The following is a 20,442-nucleotide window of genomic DNA, read 5'->3' as shown; positions in this document are numbered from 1 at the left end:
CTTTGGAAGGTGTGCACAGTAATGTGATCGGTCTGTAAGAGGCTGGTTTGGTGGTTCTTCGTTTGGTTTAAGGAGGGTAATGATTTTACCTAGTTTTAAAATTGAGGGAATTATTGTGTGTTGTTTGGAGAAGTTCTATGTCTAAGGACTGAATGCTGTGTAGACCAAGGTGTTTAAAATGTAAATTGGAGATGGTGTCAGGGCTGATGCATTTTTTTTTTCATTTTTGATGATTTTTGTTGTTTGTGCGGGAGTGAAAGGCGTGACGGTGATATTGAGTTGGTAGCTGAGTTTGCGTCTTGTAATAACTAGTTCCTCTTTTCTGGGTCCTATGTGACTTATGTTTGCGTAAAGGCCGATGAGGATGTTTGCTTGTTCTCAGGTCTCTGATGGTATTGGGTGTGTGGTAGTTATGACTGCATGTGAGGGTGTTATGCCACTGTTGGAGTTATTGATGCTGTTTATGATTTTGTACAAGTGTTTGATATTGGTTGAGTGGTTTAGTGCGGGCAGAAAGGAGTGCCAGTTTTATGTTTTCTTTTCATGAGTATTTTGTGGTTGATTTCTGTGTTTAGTGTTTGAATCCTTTCTACTATGTCTGGTGCTTTGGATGTTGGTGTGTTGTGTTTAGATTGTCTCGTTCTTTGATGATGTGTGTGATCTCTGGCATGGAATTTGGGTTGTATTTTTTGATGATGCCCTTTAGAATGTATGTGGTAGCTGTGGTTGTAATGATCATATTGAACTCTTTGGTGTTGAGTTGCTTGCAAAAGTATTCACCCCAATGCCACATTTAGATGAATTACGAATTGTGTAGAAGCAATTTTTCCAAATTAACTCTTTTATTTACAACTGAAGAGATCAAACTAAACACTTATATTTGAAGGAGGTTGCGTGTCAGGAACAAATAAAAATTCACTGGTTGCAAAAGTATTCAGCCCCTTAGGTCAGTACTTGGTGGAAGCACCTTTTGCAGCAATGACTGCTATGAGTCTTTTTGGGTAGGTAGGCAGGAGCGTCGAGAGCCAGCAAGGGCCCCAAAGCAAATAACCTCCGAGCCTCACCCCCACCCTTTCTCTCTTTTATAACTTTTTATTTTCTTTAATGCAAAACAAGAAACTTAAAAAAAAATGCTCACTTCTATTTAGCCATATGATCGAAAATAAAGGAGATAGCGGGACGTTTGGACCGATCGAGTCAATTCGCACCCTCGACTGTTGAACACTATTTCTCCCTAAGATTGGCAAAAAAAAAAAAATACGTGAGAGGATGGTTAATAATTTTTTTTGGACAAAGAGGATAAAACCCCATTTCTTTGTAACGCAGATTTCTGGTTAATAACCATTTTCTGTAAGGTTTGAAACTGCAGCATTAACAGCGGTAAATGTTTTGTTTCCGGCAAGAGAGGTGGCAAGGAAAGAAAAATCGGCTTCTGGATTTAAATGTAACGATGAGGAAATGAGGATGAGCCGATGAGGTGTTCCACTGTACTGTTTAAAAATAATTACAGAAGAAGCTCGGGCCACTCAATGGACCCTGGGCCCCGAGGCAGCGACCCCCACCGAACCCTGTCTCGATGCCCCTGTAGGTAGGTAGGTCTCTACCAGCTTCGCACAGTAAGATGGTGAAATATTTGCCCATTCTTTGCGTGAAAATTGCTCTACTTCTGCTATGGTTTTCGCTCTGACATGAGCCTCGACTTTGTATCCAAAAAAGAAAAAGAAAAAAAGGTTGACGGGGATTGTCGATGGACTGCAATCTTCAAATCTTGCCATAAATGTTCAATTGGGTTCAGGTCAGGACTTTGACTGGGTCACTCAAGAACATATATTTTCTTCTTATTCAGCTATTCCAGTGTGGATTTAGCTTTGTGCTTCAGATCATTGTCCTGCTGAAATGTCAATCTGCCACCCAGTTTCAGATTCATGGCTGGTTCAAGCAGGTTTTCATCAAGACTCTCCTGTATTTGCACCGTCCATTGTCCCTTCTATCCTGACAAGCTTGCCAGTCCCTGCCCCATAACATGATGCTGCCACCAACATGCTGGACAGTAGGGATGGTGTTGACTGCATGATGTGCAGTGTTAGGCTTGCTCCAAGCGTAAAGCTTTGATCAAAAGGTTTAATTTTTGGCTCGTCTGACCACAAAACCTTTCTCCACATGACTGCAGTATCATTAAGATGCTTTTTCGCAAACTCCATATGAGCTTTTAGATGTGTCTTTTTCACTAATAGCTTTTTCTTGCCACCTGTCCAATGTCCATGCAGGCTAGCTTTGTGAAGGCAACGGGATATTGTTGATTGATCAACACTGACCCCAATCTCGGATATAGAGCCTTGCAGATCTTTCAATGTCATTGTTGCCCTCGCCAGAGGAGTGGGTATATTTGAGTACGTTTGTTACTTAGCCCTAATTTTTTTTTTGGACAAGTATGTTGATCACTCCGGTTTGTGTGTTTGTTTGTTTGTCTGTCCGCTCACTTATACTTGCCTATAGGTCACAATATTAAACCGATCTTCACAAAACTTCACCAAATGGTAGAGTCTGTGGTCCGACAAAATCTTATATACTTTTGACGTCAAAAGGTCTACATGGGCCAAAAGGTCAACCACTTTTTTTCAAATTTCTAAAATCCTCAATTTTCATCTGATTGACTTGAAATTTGAATAGGATTTTCATATCAGCTAACTGAATTCAACCACCAACTATTTTTGAGGTCAACATAGGTCACAAGGTCAACATAGCCCAAAGCTCAACCACGTATTTTTATTTTTATTGTATACAGGATCGAGGCTCGTGAAAGAGCTAACATTAATCACACACACAAAAAAAAATCAAACACACAAAACATATAATAAGGGTATAAGTAGACAAGATGGGGAGAGAAGGGGAAGCACACAAACACAACATTTGAGAGCAGGGACATCGGGAGATCTGTGGGAGGGCTTGGGGGGAGGAGGCGTGGAAAGGGGGGGGGAGGGGGGGGGAGGGGTGGGAGAAGTATAAAACACAAGGACACTGCAAGGACTTCCAGGAAGGAAATTGGTATTTCAAAAAAGTGAATTAAAAAAAACAAAAAACACCTTTAGAGGCCATTTTTCCCCGCAAGCGGGGGTTGGCCTTTTTCGGGGACCGTGGTTGTTGTTGTTTTTTTTGGTCCCCTTTGTGTGCTACGTGTGAGGCAGGAGCACCGGCCCAGAGGGGAGAACAGTATTCCATTGAGCTGCGGATGAAAGCTTTCTATGTGGTGAGGAGCTCAGGTGTGCCAAGGAAGGACTTCGCACGACGGAGGATGCCCAGTCGGCGACTGGCTTTGGAGGCCAGATTTGAAATGTGGTTTTCCCAGGAAAGATCATGGCAGATAGTGAGACCCAAAAGCTTGAGTGACAGAACTTTTTGGAGAGGATTGTTGAGAAAGTGGATGGGAGGGTTGTCCAGTCGGTCTTTTCGGAGAGACATAGTAAGAGTGTGAGATTTGTCAGGATTGAAAGACATTTCTCATGAGATTCGAGAGACTTTTCTCGAATTTCTAAAATCCTCAATTTTCATCCGATTGACTTGAAATTTGAATAGGATTTTCATATCAGTTAAATGAATTCAACCACCAACTATTTTTGAGATCAGCAAAGGCTAAAAGGTCAACATAGGCCAACGGTCAACAATTTCAAATTTCTAAAATCCTCAATTTTCATCTGATTGACTTGAAAACTGAATAGGATTTGCATATCAGCTTACTGAAACCAATCACTAACTATTTTTGAGGTCAACCTAGGCCAAAAGGTCAACATAGGCCAAATTTCTAAAATTGTCAATTTTCGTCCAATTAACTTAAACTTTGAAGACGATTTGCATATCAGGTCACTGAATTCAACCACTAATTATTTTTGAAGTCAATAGGATGCTCTACTGAGTGCCATGCTACTTTGTTCTGTTTTGCCAAGTGTCACTCTGAGTGATTTTTCATCTGTCTGTCTGTCTGTCTGTGTCTGCCTGTTTTTGTTTATCTGTTTATCCGCACATAATAAATATGATTTTCTGTGCAAGTTGATCCGATTGACAGGAAATTTTCACCATAGGTGCGCCTCCTCCTGTAGAATTTGTTAATGATAATTATGATGTCATAGCTCACGTGGTACGGGCTAGGGTGCATCAAACGCCCCATGATTTTCAAAAAGTTGTTGTATTTTAATGTCTATTCCCTCAAATGTTACACTTGTTGGTAGAAGTATGTATGCAAAAAATAGATGAAATCAGAGGTGGTCCTGGGTGGCCACCGGCCACTTTTATATATTTAGGGCCATTTAGGGCCACAGCTAAACTACTTTACAAGATAATGTAAAATTAACTACAAGATAATGTAAAATTAACCATTATACCTATATACAAAAGTAAAGTCCTACTTTTACTAAATGCCTAATATCAAACAGTTAAAACAACCTTACATGTCAATGTAAAATTAACCAAAATCGTTCTTCATATTACAAAGTTGTAGTACAGTGTTGTAGTATTGTACTTTCATTGATTAAAAGTTTGAAAATGTATTAAGCACAACGCCAATGTCACTACTCCAACTTTGCTCGTTTCCGCAAATTTGGCCTCGCTTTGCGGTCACATTCAACCACTTGAAGAAGATTTTGGAAGTGGTCTTCTCTTCTTGCAGTTGAGACAAAATCAGTTGCGAGCTTTACTGCTCTCTCCGCAGGGTCATTCACAACATTAAGCCCATCCACAATGGACTTGGCTGCCTTGAAGTGCTCATTGTTCTGCCAAGTGTCAACATCCTCTGTTAGGAAGGTCATATCTAGGTGAAGAAGGTTTACTGTAAACCACGAGTCCTCGTTCACAAGATCAGCCAGGGTTGTCGCTTCTGTAATTTTTGGAAATGACGGTTTGCCATATCCAGAACCGTAGCGGTGTTTTGGAGTGCTTGGCATTTCATCTGGTTGTATGGCCAGTAACACATCTGCAAGGGCACGACGATCCTTTTGAGGAATTGCATTGCTGAACAGTGCCAAAACAACCAGTTCTGGGGTTAAATACCACAAATGTCTATCAAAGGCTTTCACAGCGCTGACTGAAATGGTTGAGTTGACAGCTTTATAGTTGAGCAGAGTCTTGTAAAAGCACAAATCAAACCATGGGGCATTTGAAGCAGACTGACATATGAGCCACCAATCACAATAAATATAAACAACAAAAACAACAAACTCCTTCAGTTTTTTCTGTTGATGTTGTGTTGTTACAGTTCCTCGAGGTAGTAGAGAAATTTGCTCTTCAAGTAGGCATATTTTGATGGAATAAAGAATCTTTGACATCCACCTTGCTTTATGCATGGCCCCTGGTCTGTGGAGTGTTCCTTGTTTTGTGACATCATCATCGAGGACTACCTGGCAGAGTTGTGCCATTTCCTTGTAGTCTTCCCTACAGTATGAAGCGCTTGTGCGGATTGTGCTTAAAACCTTGTTTTTGCAGGATAAAAGCAGCTGTTGTGCATAGTCATTGTACATGGAAATGTCAATTTTGGTTAAACTTTCATTCTTTGCATGCGATATGCGTTCCCAATTCTTCTGGAATTTTTGGAACAAAGATACTTCTGGAGACTTTGATGCCTCAATTTTGAGAACGTCAAACACATGATCCAGGATTACCTCTCCAACATGATGGCGACATGCACACCACAGAAGAGCACGGTCCAGTTTTGATTGAATGGTAACACAGGCAGCTGTAACGTGTCCAGTGTTTGATGCTGTTGTGTCAAAACATAAGTTGACAACTGATTGTTTGCACTTCCATGAATGTAGATACGTGTAAGTGTGCTCGGCAATGATGTCACCTGATGACCTATCACTTCCAGGAGGATATCTAGCCACCCCCAGTAGCTTTACATCAGTGGCATTCCCAACCAACACTGGCAATCTTTCTTCCTTGACATTCTTGTTTGTGAGCGTTGGTATCTGCTTGCCATCCCAGTGAAGTGTTGCAGCTGTTGGGGCGATCCAATTTTCTTGAATATCTTTGGCGATAGCACTTGTTATTGATCGTCGAGCCTTATCAGCAGTTGAGTACGACTTGGCCACACGACGTGGATCACCTCCTGCCTCTTGAATTACAGCTTTGGTGAGCGCAACCTGTTGAACAGGAGTTATGTTTAGTCGAGTAGCAACAGACACAACTGAATGTCTTTTCAGAATATCATGAGGAATAAAGGCAGATGTACCTGCATATGTTGATCTGTGGTGACTACGCTTCCTTTGAAACTCTGGAATCGCCTCTTCTTCAGTTTCTTCCAAGCTATCTGCAGAGTCACTATCATCAGAGCATACAGAACTAATTGTCATCTCTTGTACACTGGATGATTCATGACGTTCTCGTCTTGAAGCTTCCGCTAAGAGGCGTTTTTCTTTTCTATGATCTTTATCAACTTTCTTCTTGTCAACACCACCAAATGAGGCTACTCTGTCAGATTTCATTGACTCTAAAAATACTCTATCTTCCTCATTCTTAATGTTTGTCATTGCATCTTTTGTCCATACACCAAAGGTCTTATCAAGACGTTCATTCATGGTTTGCAACTTAGCCAAAGTGCTTGGAGATTCTCGGCGAGAAACAGGTATTTGACGCAATTTGTTATTGTCATTAAGAAGGTCAAGTATTAGTTTGCAGCATTGATGGTCTGAAAGCATAGGAATATTTGCTTTAGTGTAGAATTTTTTCAGCTGGATAAGGACGATGCTGGCAGATTTCCATTTCAGTGGCTGAGTTTGTTTGCCTTCACATATTTCTTTCTGGATGTACCACATCACGCATCGAAGAACCTGCCGGCAAGTTGGGAGGCGGACTCCTGTCAATGTACCATCTGCTTCTGTAAAAGCATTGCCAAGACCAAAAATGGCACTTGCTAATCTGGTCTTCTTATCTGCCATCTGAAAGAAAATAAAGGATATTATTAGACTACTAGTATGGGACCCACGATTAGACCTCCGATTTCATTCATGTAAAAATACAAACTAATTATCAAACCATCGTTTTTTGCATAAAATTGTTATATTTGTATTCCTCTCATCAAGACCTTCAATTTGATACCAAACATGACTAGGTTTGGGTGTAAAATAACAAAATCAAACATTTTTACATAGTGCGGCCCCGAAAATGGCCCTAAATATATAAAAGTGGCCGGTGGCCACCCAGGACCACCTCTGATTTCATTTATTTTTTGCATACATACTTCTACCAACAAGTGTAACATTTGAGAGAATAGACATTAAAATCCAAGAACCTAAGGGCGTTTGATGCACCCTAGTACGGGCGCTATATTTGTTTCAACACAAAAGCCTTAAAAACCACCAAAAGCACGCCCTGGTAAGTGTCTACCATCTTTCTTGTTGGATTTGTAGTGACATCCCAAAATAGTTTCCTGCTTGCCGGGGTGCTAAGTTTGAATGGGTGACCTGATCTGGGTAGAGTCTGGGTGGTATGATAGATACGTCTTCCACTTCTTAATGATGGATTTCACCGTACTCAAAGGAATAATGAATGACTTTGAAATCTTCTTATAACCCTCTCCTGAACGGTGCTTCTCTACCACTCTATATCTGACGTCGTTGGAAAGCTCCTCGGTCTTCAGGTTTGCCTTGTTGATTTACCCAAGTGAGTTGGCCCTTGAAACTCCTTAGATAAGTGGGGGGAGCTTTTTTTTTTTTAAAGTTAAACAACTGATTACACACAGGCGAAACCTATACACTTATTTTGTAAATTTCAAACAAATAATTTGACCCTGAAGTGATTTAGGGTTCATTAAGTAAAGGGTTTGAATACTTATTCAACTGAGAATCATCAGATTTTCTTTGTTAATCTAACCTATTCACATTTTATCTGCGTTATTTGGCTTTATTACTTTGGAGTAGTTTGTGAAGACTCGATATATCAAGTTTGATTTGAAAGCGTCATGAAATAAGCTTTTGCAGGCCACTGTAGATGTCAATGTTGGTGATGTTACTATTGAGTTGTGGGAATTCTTGTTCAGTATCACGTTTAAAATTATTTTTTGGAGTTGGTGAATATTTAGTGAGCTGGCCTCCCAAGCGGTTTTGCATTCATTTCTGTGTGTGTGTGTGTGTGTGTGTGTGTGTGTGTGTGTGTGTGTGTGTGTGTGTGTGTGTGTGTGTGTGTGTGTGTGTGTGTGTGTGTTGTTGGTTGTAATCTCCATTTGCGGGTTTCAGGAGGTGGAACGGAGTCCTCACAGGATCCAAAGTGTCCACCTACGTTGTGGTAAGAGATCACAGCTCATGGACCAAGCTGTTTAACTTTTTGTGATATTTTCATTCATCGTAATCATGTACCATACTCTTTGCAGCGCGTTGGTGCTGACGAAGTGGATACTAGGCAATAATCCTAGTTGGATCACCCTCCGGCTCAGGAGGTCATTGAAGGAATTTGAAATTTGTTCAGGGTGCTGACGATAACTGGCGTACTCTTTGCAAAGGACATCGCGGGATATTTAACGTCCACCAACTAATGACGGCTGATCCATACAGAAAAAAATTTCCCCTATTTTTTGGTAATTTTTATGTCTCCGCCCCCAAAGGTGCCCGGAGGCATTATGTTTTCGGGTTGTCCATCCGTCCAACCGTATGTCTGTCCATCCGGGCTAAACCTTGTTTTTCTCAGCAACCACATGTCCGATTGAGACAAAACTTTCATGGTAGGATTGACACCCATGCAGAATGTTTTATGATAATTGTGATGTCATAGGTCATGTGGTATGGCAGCCATCTTGGATTAAATGCAAAAAATATATATATATTTCTTGGAAACCATGAATGGAAAAATTTGAAACTTGGCAAATTGTTAAGTACTCCCAACGGGGTACAAAAGCATGATAATGATGACATCATAGGTTAAGTGGTATACCAGCCAAAAATGTTTTAATCAAATTCCTTATCCTAAAAATCTGAAATTGCATGCACATGATCTATGACATATTTGTATTGAAATATTAAATTTATGACATCCTAGGTCACATGGTTTGGCAGCCATATTGGATTTAACGTAAAACCCTAAAAAAACATCTACTCCCAAACCACCAAATCAATTGACTCGAAACTTTACGTGTGTCACTGACTAGGCATGGTGATTAAAAGATGACCACGAAAACGTCATTGGTCACATGGTGTGGCAGCCATATTGGATTGAAGGAAAATATTAGATAACTAGCGAGGAACCAGTGCTACGCACGGGTGGGAGGCCAAAAGCAAACAAACAATGTGCAAACGGTGAATGCTAAAGCATGAAACCAATAAATTCCACATTCCTGTGGCACCTTCAGTCGCACGTCAGACATGGACAGCAGGTCCGTGAAAGACTAAGGTAAAAAAAAAAACGGTGAATGGGAAACCATGGAACAAATAAATTCCACATTCTTGTGCCACCTGTAGTCGAACATCAAGCATGGACAGCAGGTTCGTGAAGGACTTCCATGAAAAACGTACCTGTTTGAATGGTTCTATACCCAGTCTGGCGAATCTGCATATGGTGATCCACGAATGTAACGCTTAGAAAGTAGAAACCATCATGGCATTTCGTCATTCACTTGAACTCAATATCTCTATTTTCATTCCAAACAGCATAACTCCAATCACAAATTAAATAGCATTAATATAAAAAAATTAACTTTTACCAACATTCGTGACATAAACAGATATTTAAATCCGGATGTGGAGTAGTTCCGTATGGTTGGGTGAATACAATTACGAATTAACAAGACCAAAAGTCTAACAGCTGTGTAGCCGGGCTTGTAAAATATTATAAACCACAAACACATATGATTAGCTTTTCAAACAGTCGCTAATGCTGTTTTTAACATTAAACAAAGAAGTTTGGAGGAATCCATGAGGTAAGTTTTACTTACAGAACTGAGTGAAGATCTACTGTATCCTATATACCCCAAAAGGTTTGGAGATGTGCTCATTTACCAAGCTGTTAGCTAGCGCTTGGCAAGGCAGCTGTTCCTTAATGGTTTTGAATGGAGTGCTTGCTCGAATGCTTAAACCACTTGGCGATCTCTCCACAAGAAACTTGGTAAATGAACACACCCCCAATGTTCTTGAGACCCGACCATAGATCGACTGTAATCTATATACCCCAAAGAGGAATGACCCTTCCTGCAGCTCACGTAGTGAGCGGCTGTGGGCCTACTTGTAAATTAAAATGTCGGTCGGTGAAGCAGCCGTCGTAATGACATCATAGACATAATGATGTAACGGACACAAAATTTCTGCTTCTTTAATATGTAGAACATGATATTGTTGCGGATCTCGAGCCCGTCGACGTACTAAAGGGGGGTTAAACCCTTATATCTTATATCCCCCCGGAGCCCCACTAGAATGTTCCATGGGCCTCCATTGGCCGCCGGGGGTCACGTGTCGTGATAGCCCCTCATCAGTTACTCCCCCTAGTTCTCATTGGTCGCCGTTGCTGGCCACTCCCCTTTCGCTCTCATTCGCCGCCGTTGTTGGCCACTCCCGTTTAGCTCCCATTGGATGTTTGCTGCTTACCAGCCACGCCCTCCAGCTCCTCCTGCTCGACTTGTCCTAGGCCCATCACATGGCATTCCAGGCCCAATGAGGCCTACCCTTACTTACCTGTCTCAACGCATACTAACACCGGGAAGGAGACTATACTTAACATTTAATAAGAAATAACTGAACTAAAGCGAGGCTACATGTTGTGGTGGAACTAACTAAAGGGGGGTTGTCTTTATTCTCAAAACCACAACAATATATTTTAACTTCCAGTACGTTTGCAGTCACTCTGAAGGGATTCGTTATGATTACATTTACTATAATATTAACGTTACATTATCATTATTTCGAAAATGATATTACTAGAAAAAAACCGAGGTGAATTCCTTACTTCCTCGGTTATTAATATTAGTGCCAAACACCGCTCATCATTGATCATGAACCATACACCGGATTACACCGCTTCAATTCATTGACATTCCATTCAGGATATTGGGAATAAAGTATTATGGTTATATTTACTATATTATTATTATTATTATTATTATTATTATTACGAAAACGATGCTACTGAAACGACACACTACTGTATTAAGAAACCTGGGCTTAAATTGTCCGAAGCGGTCTGAAGAGGTCTGAAGATGAGTCATAACGCCTAAGGCCTAAACGTACCGTATTGTTGGAAGAGACGTAACGCCGATGATTTCGATATTTCATGGTCATTTTAACAATCGGTTTGTTTGTGTTTCACACTGAATGAAAAACGTCAATGTAGAGCATGGCGATTGTGATATATGACAGGTTAGACAATATGTTCGGCATGAACGGCATATAAATCAAAATGGTGGAGTATGGAGAGTCAGTTGCCGAAATGACATCAGACGTAATCACATCACCCTGTCATGTGACCAGATACTCAGTTCTGATTGGTATACGTTTCAGGGGACATATACATACATACATACATACATACATACATACATACATACATACATACATACATACATACATATACACAAAGAATTAAGTTAAGCACCCCCCCCGTTTTTTTACAACCTCGCACATTACAAGTTTGTTGTCGTCAAAACAGTGTAATATACCCATGATATTGCTATATTTTCTGGAGAAGTGATATTATGGTCACATAAAAACATAACAATCATGCCGTTTTCAATATTTTATTCTGAATAATTTAAGGTGAAATTTTTTGGGAATTTTAGGCATATTTTCACCTCAATTTAAGTATGGAGCTATAGGTCCGTCACGGACAGTGTGGATGACGTTTATGTTTTCTAACGTACAGTCATTGTTCTGAGAAGACCTCTAGCGATCTTTGCGTCAATAACGTGTGTAGGACCCACGTGATCGGATCACTGACTCAACCCTACGTCTCATAGACCCTGTAAGCCGTCGTATGCGTTGCTGTGGCAGGTTGAACCCCCTCGAGCACGTTTGGGACATGTTGGGACGACAAATTGCGAAGATGGTCCCTCCAATAGCCAATCTGGATGAATTGGAACGTGCATTACATCGGGAATGGAACAACCTGCCACAGCAACGCATACGACGGCTTACAGGGTCTATGAGACGTAGGGTTGAGTCAGTGATCCGATCACGTGGGTCCTACACACGTTATTGACGCAAAGATCGCTAGAGGTCTTCTCAGAACAATGACTGTACGTTAGAAAACATAAACGTCATCCACACTGTCCGTGATGGACCTATAGCTCCATACTTAAATTGAGGTGAAAATATGCCTAAAATTCCCAAAAAATTTCACCTTAAATTATTCAGAATAAAATATTGAAAACGGCATGATTGTTATGTTTTTATGTGACCATAATATCACTTCTCCAGAAAATATAGCAATATCATGGGTATATTACACTGTTTTGACGACAACAAACTTGTAATGTGCGAGGTTGTAAAAAAACGGGGGGGGGGTGCTTAACTTAATTCTTTGTGTATATATACATACAGATGGACAAACACTGTTCTAGCCAGCTCTGCCCGATGGGCTACACCATAGAAATAATAATTGTATTAACTCAATCCCAAACGCCATTCCATGCATAAATTGATACTTCAGCAAAATACTGTTTTAAATGATGATTGTATTGAGATATTATCAAACCAGCTCATTATCGTCATGTGTTCATTTCCGGATTCGCTGCAGTTTCGTATCGAGTTAATTTCAAAATCATAATTTTATTGAGGAATTTTTGAAACCTCATACCTACCTCACAACATCTGCTGGGACCCCAAAACGTTCCACAGGAGGTTTAGCGGGACTAGCCCCAAAACTGAGGGAGTAGTTTGGGGACGGACAGACGGACGGACGGACACTCCTGTTTTCTAATATAGATTATATCTCTGAAACTGCTTACCCTATCGATGTGAAATGTTACAAATATCATCTAACACCATTGTTGCATATAGTTTGAAAATGATGTCGTAGGTCACGTGGTTTGGCAGACATCTTGGATAGAAAAATGAACCTTATCCGATCAGCACGAAACTTCACGAACGTGATCCCCTACCCATACATATAGTGGGGCAACTTAGCATAACAATTGTGCATTTTGTGAGGAAGCACCAAATTTGGCACACTAGTAGACTATCCTATTATGAACAGATTTGGATATTGGGCCATCTCAAATTCAGCAATTTTCAAATTCTCAATTTTTTTTTTCAAAATGGCCGCCACTCATGGCATCGAGTTATTCGCATACTAGTGAACATCTGTTTACTGTTTGGTATGATATCGAAATTGTTCTGAATCAGTGACACAGTCTGCTCTGTTAATGTTCTCTCAATTTTGTGAGCACTCTCCCTCACACACACACAAAGCCGTGCATTCAAGTGCGGCCTTTTTGCACTTGCAACGCTTCACACAGCTCTTCTTGCACTTGCACGATACTAGCTCATAGCAGGTGTGGGCTGCTTTGGGTAGCTTCGTCCAGTGTGGCTCGTACACCCCCTCGTCATTCTTGACCCAGCCCCAGCTGGTTGGATGGCAGCCTTTGGCCAAGCCAATAGTGCTATGTATGTTTATCATTGGTTTTCATTCAGAATCTGTGTCTTAATTAGACTAATTAGTTCACTTTAACTTTTTTTTCTCAACCAAATCAAATTGTCACTTTCTTTGACCATTATTGGACCTTTATTGGTAAATAAACCTTCACTGTCAACCTGCATTCCCCTCCAGTAAAGCAGATATGTATCATAACAGTAACCGCTGGCGGCCATTTTGAAAAATGGCTGCCATAGCCATCAGGGGCTGAATTTGAGATGGCCCAATATCCAGATCTTTTCATATGATAGTCTACTAGTGTGCCAAATTTGGTGCTTTCCTCACAAAATGCACAATTGTTATGCTATATTTAGCTTAGCTGCCGGACTAATATGCAGAGTGCACATTTTAAGGTCATATGTCACGTGGTGTGGCAGCCATATTAGCTTAAAGGCCGATAATAATTTAAAAAATCCCTTCCCTGAAACCGCTTCACCGATCGATGTGAAACCTGTCATGGCTGGTAAAATGTGATATTTGAAAACAGCTGAAGGGATTTAAATCAAACTTCTTTATTTTTAGGACAGTGAACGAGGGCATCTACCTGTTGTGGGACTATGCGGAGGCATATTGGCGACACAGTCGCATTGTTCTAGTTTTTTTTGTTTTTTTTTTGCATTTCATTGCTATTTAAAAACTATTTTTGTTCAAAAATAGTACAAATAGGTTATCCTTTCCTATTTTTTTTTATTTAACTTTTTCGCAGACTTTGATGTTTGAAGTGTATTTACACACACACACACACACACACACACACACACACACACACACACACACACACACACACACACACACACACACACACACACTGTATATTACATTGAGTTGTGTGATTATGAACCTTCCCCAGTACTATCCAAATCTCCCCGTTTTATTTCCTTTAATCCTTCCTTTTCCCAACTCCTTTAATATCTCTTGCCCACCCCTCCCGTCCCCACTCATTTTCCCAATTTCGTATTCCTCAATCCCTCACCCCTCCCTTGTTGAGTCAGCTATAAAAGTATATAAACTCGATATAAACACATAAGTACATTTGTACAATATCATGGTTGTAGTGGTGTGCACCTTCCTATTCCCAGGAATTGTATCTGTCTAAACAAATTTGCACAATAACAGGTATATTAAAGGTAATGTAACAAATTACAGCTGAGACTTGAAAGAGGGCTCTTGTTTGGACTCACTTAAGCAACAGGTACCAAATTTAACGGCTCCACTGGGACAGCCCAGACAGACGCCGGCTGGTACATTACTTGAAACGGGTGCTCCACAGAGACAAGTTGCAGTGAAACCTGTGCTGCTAAATCGTGAGTGTGATGGAGCAAAGGAAAGCCTTACGAGCAGATATTTTACAGCATTACCGGTATAGTGGAGGCAGCATGCGTTATGTGGAGGAATGGGGAATCCAAAACGGGAGTGGACGTTGCAGTGCTGAGAAGCACAGCCATTAATCAGCCTTGCAGCAGCGATGTCTCATGTGAATCGACTATTCCGAGAGGTACTGAGCTAATAGGGTTGAAACCTTGATGATGGAATGATTGATTATTATGTGTGTGATTGTACGGTATGCGTTTGTGTGTTTCTTTGTGACTGGATGTACGGTGTGAGTGTGTGTTTGTTTGTGACTGGATGTACGGTGTGAGAGTGTGTTTGTTTGTGACTGGATGTACGGTGTGAGTGTGTGTGTTTGTTTGTGCCTGGATGTACGGTGTGAGTGTGTATTTGTTTGTGACTGGATGTACGGTGTGAGTGTGTGTTTGTTTGTGACTGGATGTACGGTGTGAGTGTGTGTGTTTGTTTGTGCCTGGATGTACGGTGTGAGAGTGTGTTTGTTTGTGACTGGATGTACGGTGTGAGAGTGTGTTTGTTTGTGACTGGATGTACGGTGTGAGTGTGTGTGTTTGTTTGTGCCTGGATGTACGGTGTGAGTGTGTATTTGTTTGTGACTGGATGTACGGTGTGAGTGTGTGTTTGTTTGTGACTGGATGTACGGTGTGAGTGTGTGTGTTTGTTTGTGCCTGGATGTACGGTGTGAGAGTGTGTTTGTTTGTGACTGGATGTACGGTGTGAGTGTGTGTTTGTTTGTGACTGGATGTACGGTGTGAGTGTGTGTGTTTGTTTGTGCCTGGATGTACGGTGTGAGTGTGTGTTTGTTTGTGACTGGATGTACGTTGTGAGTGTGTGTTTGTTTGTGACTGGATGTACGTTGTGTGTGTTTGTTTGTGACTGGATGTATGGTGTGAGTGTGTGTTTCTTTGTGACGATGTATGGTGTGAGAGTGACGAGTGTGTTTGTTTGTGCCTGGATGTACGGTGTGAGTGTGTGTTTGTTTGTGACTGGATGTACGGTGTGAGTGTGTGTTTCTTTGTGACTGGATGTATGGTGTGAGTGTGTGTTTCTTTGTGACTGGATGTACGTTGTGAGTGTGTGTTTGTTTGTGACTGGATGTATGGTGTGAGTGTGTGTTTCTTTGTGACTGGATGTACGTTGTGAGTGTGTGTTTGTTTGTGACTGGATGTATGGTGTGAGTGTGTGTTTCTTTGTGACTGGATGTATGGTGTGACTGTGTGTTTGTTTGTGACTGGATGTATGGTGTGAGAGTGTGTGTTTCTTTGTGCCTGGATGTATGGTGTGAGTGTGTGTTTCTTTGTGACTGGATGTATGGTGTGAGTGTGTGTTTGTTTGTGCCTGGATGTACGGTGTGAGTGTGTGTTTCTTTGTGACTGGATGTATGGTGTGAGTGTGTGTTTGTTTGTGCCTGGATGTACGGTGTGAGTGTGTGTTTCTTTGTGACTGGATGTATGGTGTGAGTGTGTGTGTTTCTTTGTGCCTGGATGTATGGTGTGAGAGTGTGTTTGTTTGTGCCTGGATGTATGGTGTAAGAGTGTGTTTGTTTGTGCCTGGATGTACGGTGTGAGTGTGTGTTTCTTTGTGACTGGATGTATGGTGTGAGTGTGTGTTTGTTTGTGCCTGGATGTACGGTGTGAGTGTGTGTTTCTTTGTGACTGGATGTATGGTGTGAGTGTGTGTTTGTTTGTGCCTGGATGTATGGTGTGAGTGTGTGTAAAGTATCTCGACAAACTGCGATCAATTGTCGTACGCGTTTATTCACTCTGCCGATCAAGGCCCGATTCACAGCAGCGCCATCCGAGGTCTGGCGTAGGGATACAACCCGGTCCCGGTGTAGGGATACAATGGTGAATATTTACACTGCATACATGACATCCTCCCCTTTAAGTCCAAAATTACCAAGAGCAATACGTGCTAGATTTCCAGAATTGACATTTCAAAAGCAACATTTCCAAAACATGTGAAAATATGTGTGCAAACGGTTATGAGAATCTATCTATAATTCCAGTAATCTCTGTATGTCTGTGTGTCTGTGTGTTTGTCTGTGACCGCTGTTTCTCGACAACCACGGGTCCGATATACTTGAAACTTGCCAGGTATATTGCTGGGGACCCGAGGATGTGCCTTTTCAAGGTTTCATATTAATCGGACAAGTAGTTACCGAGCTATGGCGATTTCTTTACCAAACTCCGCAAGCCGTTCGCTTTGGACCAAACCATTTCATGTAAATAGAGGGGGGGGATTGTCACCGTACTCGCAAGCCGTTCGCTTTGGACCAAACCATTTCATGTAAATAGAGGGGGGGGGGGGGGGGGATTGTCACCGTACTCGCAAGCCGTTCGCTTTGGACCAAACCATTTCATGTAAATAGAGGGGGGGGATTGTCACCGTACTCGCAAGCCGTTCGCTTTGGCTTTGCGAATGGACCAAACCATTTCATGTAAATAGAGGGGGGGGGGGGATATAATTTTAGATATATATATAGTACGGGCATGCCCTAGTAATGAAAATACGTGAAAATAGAACATGTGTCAACGTGAAAAAAAAACATCTTCAAAGATTCAACCGGTCGGGTGCTTTTCTCTCACGCATTGAGCGTCGCGGTGTACCAGTGGATACAGAGTCCGAGGTGATTCCTTTGGGTCACGGTGTACCAGTGTGCCCTAGTAATGAAAATACGTGAAAATAGAACATGTGTCAACGTGAAAAAAAAACATCTTCAAAGATTCAACCGGTCGGGTGCTTTTCTCTCACGCATTGAGCGTCGCGGTGTACCAGTGGATACAGAGTCCGAGGTGATTCCTTTGGGTCGCGGTGTACCAGTGGATACAGAGTCCGAGGTGATTGCTTTGGGTCGCGGTATACCAGTGGATACAGAGTCCGAGGTGATTCCTTTGGGTCGCGGTATACCAGTGGATACAGAGTCCGAGGTGATTGCTTTGGGTCGCGGTATACCAGTGGATACAGAGTCCGAGGTGATTCCTTTGGGTCGCGGTGTACCAGTGGATACAGAGTCCGAGGTGATTCCTTTGGTCTCCACGAAGGGTGTAGCGTTTGCAGAGGTTTTTGGGGCAGTCGAGCCGGCTGGAGCGGCCACGACGATCTCCGGCAGTGGCGGGTCGAACTGTTGTCCTGACTGTGACGATGCTACAGGCTCCATCGACTCACAGTGACGGTAGGTTATGTGGTCCTGATGTCGACGAATTTCGCGGCCGTCCTGCAGGCGAATCACACAGGACAGTGGACCTGGCTTCTCGATGATGTCCCCCGGTAGCCACGTCGCACCTGCACCAAAATTTCGGGCAAACACTGGATCTCCAATGTTGATACATCGACTGTTGGACGTCTTATCGTGCACCAACTTTTGATTAAGCTGGCTCTGATAAACATTTGATGATATGTCTGGTTTGAGATTGTCAAGTGTCGATCTCAAGTGTCGTTTCATCAATAACTCAGACGGAGCTGCACCGGTTGTTGATTGTGGCGTGATACGGTATTTGAACAGGAGACGAGACAGCTTTGTTTCCAGGGTTCCCTCCTGAAGTTTCTGCAATCCGGATTTGATGATTCCTACGGATCGTTCGGCCAAGCCATTTGAAGCCTGGTGATGTGGGCTGACAAACTTATGTTTGATGCCGTTCCGACGTGTGAACTTGGCAAACTCGGTACTGGAAAAACACGAACCGTTATCACTCACGATCATCCTGGGCAGACCATGAGTGGCGAAACAGCGTCTGAGTCTTTCGATGACAATGGCTGACGTAGTACCACGCGTCACATAGGCATCAATCCATTTTGTGTGCGCGTCCGTAATTATTAGAATCATGCTGCCGTTAATAGGCCCGGCATAATCGAGATGTAGGCGATGCCACGGTTCGCTGGGCCATTCCCAGGGATGCAGTGGTGCTTTCGCAGGTGTATTCCGGGTGCTCTGGCAGGGGTAACAATGTCGAACATGATGTTCAATATCAGCATCAAGATTCGGCCACCACACATAGTTTCTGGCGAGTGACTTCATCTTCACAATCCCGGGGTGACAGTCATGGATTTCATCCATGACCCTGGAACGCAGATTTTTCGGGATCACGACACGACATCCCCAGAGTAGGCAACCATTTTCCACGCTGAGTTCGTTTTTACGTGCTTTAAAAGCCGCAAAATCTGGGTCACTCTCAGGTAGCAAATGCCATCCAAGCTGTACAGCCTGGACAGTTCTGGACAGAACGGGGTCTCGTCGAGTATGAGTGCGGATCTGGCCGGAATCGACAGCACAATCTTCCAGATGATCCATCAGTGCGATAATGGATCCTGGTGTAGGCGAATCATCAACGGATTCTGGAAGGGGTAAGCGACTCATGGCATCTGCATTTGTGATAGACGAACCGGGCTTATAACATATGGTGTAGTCATAAGCAGCGAGAAACAGGGACCAGCGGATGATCCTGGGCGGTAGTGTGTCAGATGTCGCCTTAGTTGGACCAAACAGACTGATCAGCGCGAATCGTGAAATGATGTCCAAGAAGGTACTGGCGAAATTTGCCGACGCCGAAAACGATTCCCAATCCTTCCTTGTCAAGTTGGGAATAGTTTTTCTCTGCCGGGGACAACGTTCTGGATGCAAATGCAACCGGTCTTTCCGTACCGTCAGGCATCACGTGTGATAATACACTCCCCACTCCATACCGACAGGCATCGCATGTCAGCACAAGATCCTTCTCTGGATCAAAATGAACGAGAACATTGGACGATTTGAGCAGATCCTTAGAGGTCTGGAATGCTGATTGTTCAGTAAACCCCCAGCTCCAGGAGACTCCTTTCCTCAAAAGCCGATAAAGGGGGCCCAAAACGTCGGTCACATTCGGGATGTAACGACCATAGAACTGAAGCAAACCGAGGTATGACTTCAATTCGGTCAGATCTCGTGGAGCAGGAGCATCCTTGATAGCTCGGACTTTCTCATCTGTCGGGTGTAGACCCTCGGCATCAATCGTATGACCCAGGTACGTGACTGATGGCACCATAAACTTGCACTTGTCTCGACGCAAACGTAGGCCGGAGTCCGAAATCTTCTTCAGAACTCTCTCCAGGTTCTGTAGATGTTCCGCGTCCGTACGACCAGTAACCAGAATATCATCCTGGTAACAAACGACGTTGCGTTCGGCGGCAAACAAACTGTCCATGACACGCTGATAAATTCCAGGTGCAGATTTCACTCCAAAACTAAGTCGGTGGTACCTGTACAACCCACGATGCGTGTTGATGGTAAGATACTGTTTCGAAATCTCGTCCAAGCAGAGCTGTAGATAGGCGGATTTGAGATCGAGTTTCGTAAAAGTCTTGCCTCCCGTGAGACGAGCATAGAGGTCTTCGATCCTCGGGATTGGATATTTATCCAATGAAGAACACCTGTTCACGGTCATTTTATAATCTCCACATATGCGGATGGACTGGTCCGATTTTATGACCGGAACGATGGGCGCCGCCCATTCGGCATACTGGATT

General features: G+C 42.6%; 2 protein-coding genes across 2 annotated transcripts in view; both read right to left on the bottom strand.

Moving 5' to 3' along the window:
- PDZRN3 (PDZ domain containing ring finger 3) overlaps window positions 1–20,442 on the bottom strand; it is a 397,145-nt gene that overhangs the window by 127,391 nt on the left and 249,312 nt on the right. The window lies entirely within an intron of this gene.
- On the bottom strand, window positions 4,256–6,925 carry LOC144888360 (uncharacterized). The gene is made up of 2 exons (XM_078766055.1): window positions 6,218–6,925; window positions 4,256–6,128 (listed from the first exon to the last, which is right to left on the bottom strand). Exons 1-2 carry the CDS (start codon window positions 6,311–6,313, stop codon window positions 4,563–4,565), a joined length of 1,662 nt encoding a protein of 553 aa, XP_078622181.1. The 5' UTR covers window positions 6,314–6,925; the 3' UTR covers window positions 4,256–4,562.

This window comes from Myxine glutinosa, chromosome 12 (assembly GCF_964187855.1).
Source record: "Myxine glutinosa chromosome 12, kmMyxGlut1.1, whole genome shotgun sequence".
NCBI lineage: Eukaryota > Metazoa > Chordata > Myxini > Myxiniformes > Myxinidae > Myxine > Myxine glutinosa.
Note: the sequence above shows the minus strand (reverse complement) of the source record. Positions and strands in the feature narration are given on the sequence as shown.

Excerpts from the sequence above, each read along its gene's own strand:
- LOC144888360 (XM_078766055.1), bottom strand. The coding sequence starts at position 6,313 with ATGATAGTGACTCTGCAGATAGCTTGGAAGAAACTGAAGAAGAGGCGA. Across the intron at positions 6,129-6,217 it reads CCACAGATCAACATATGCAG|GTTGCGCTCACCAAAGCTGT; the intron begins GTACATCTGCCT and ends CCTGTTCAACAG.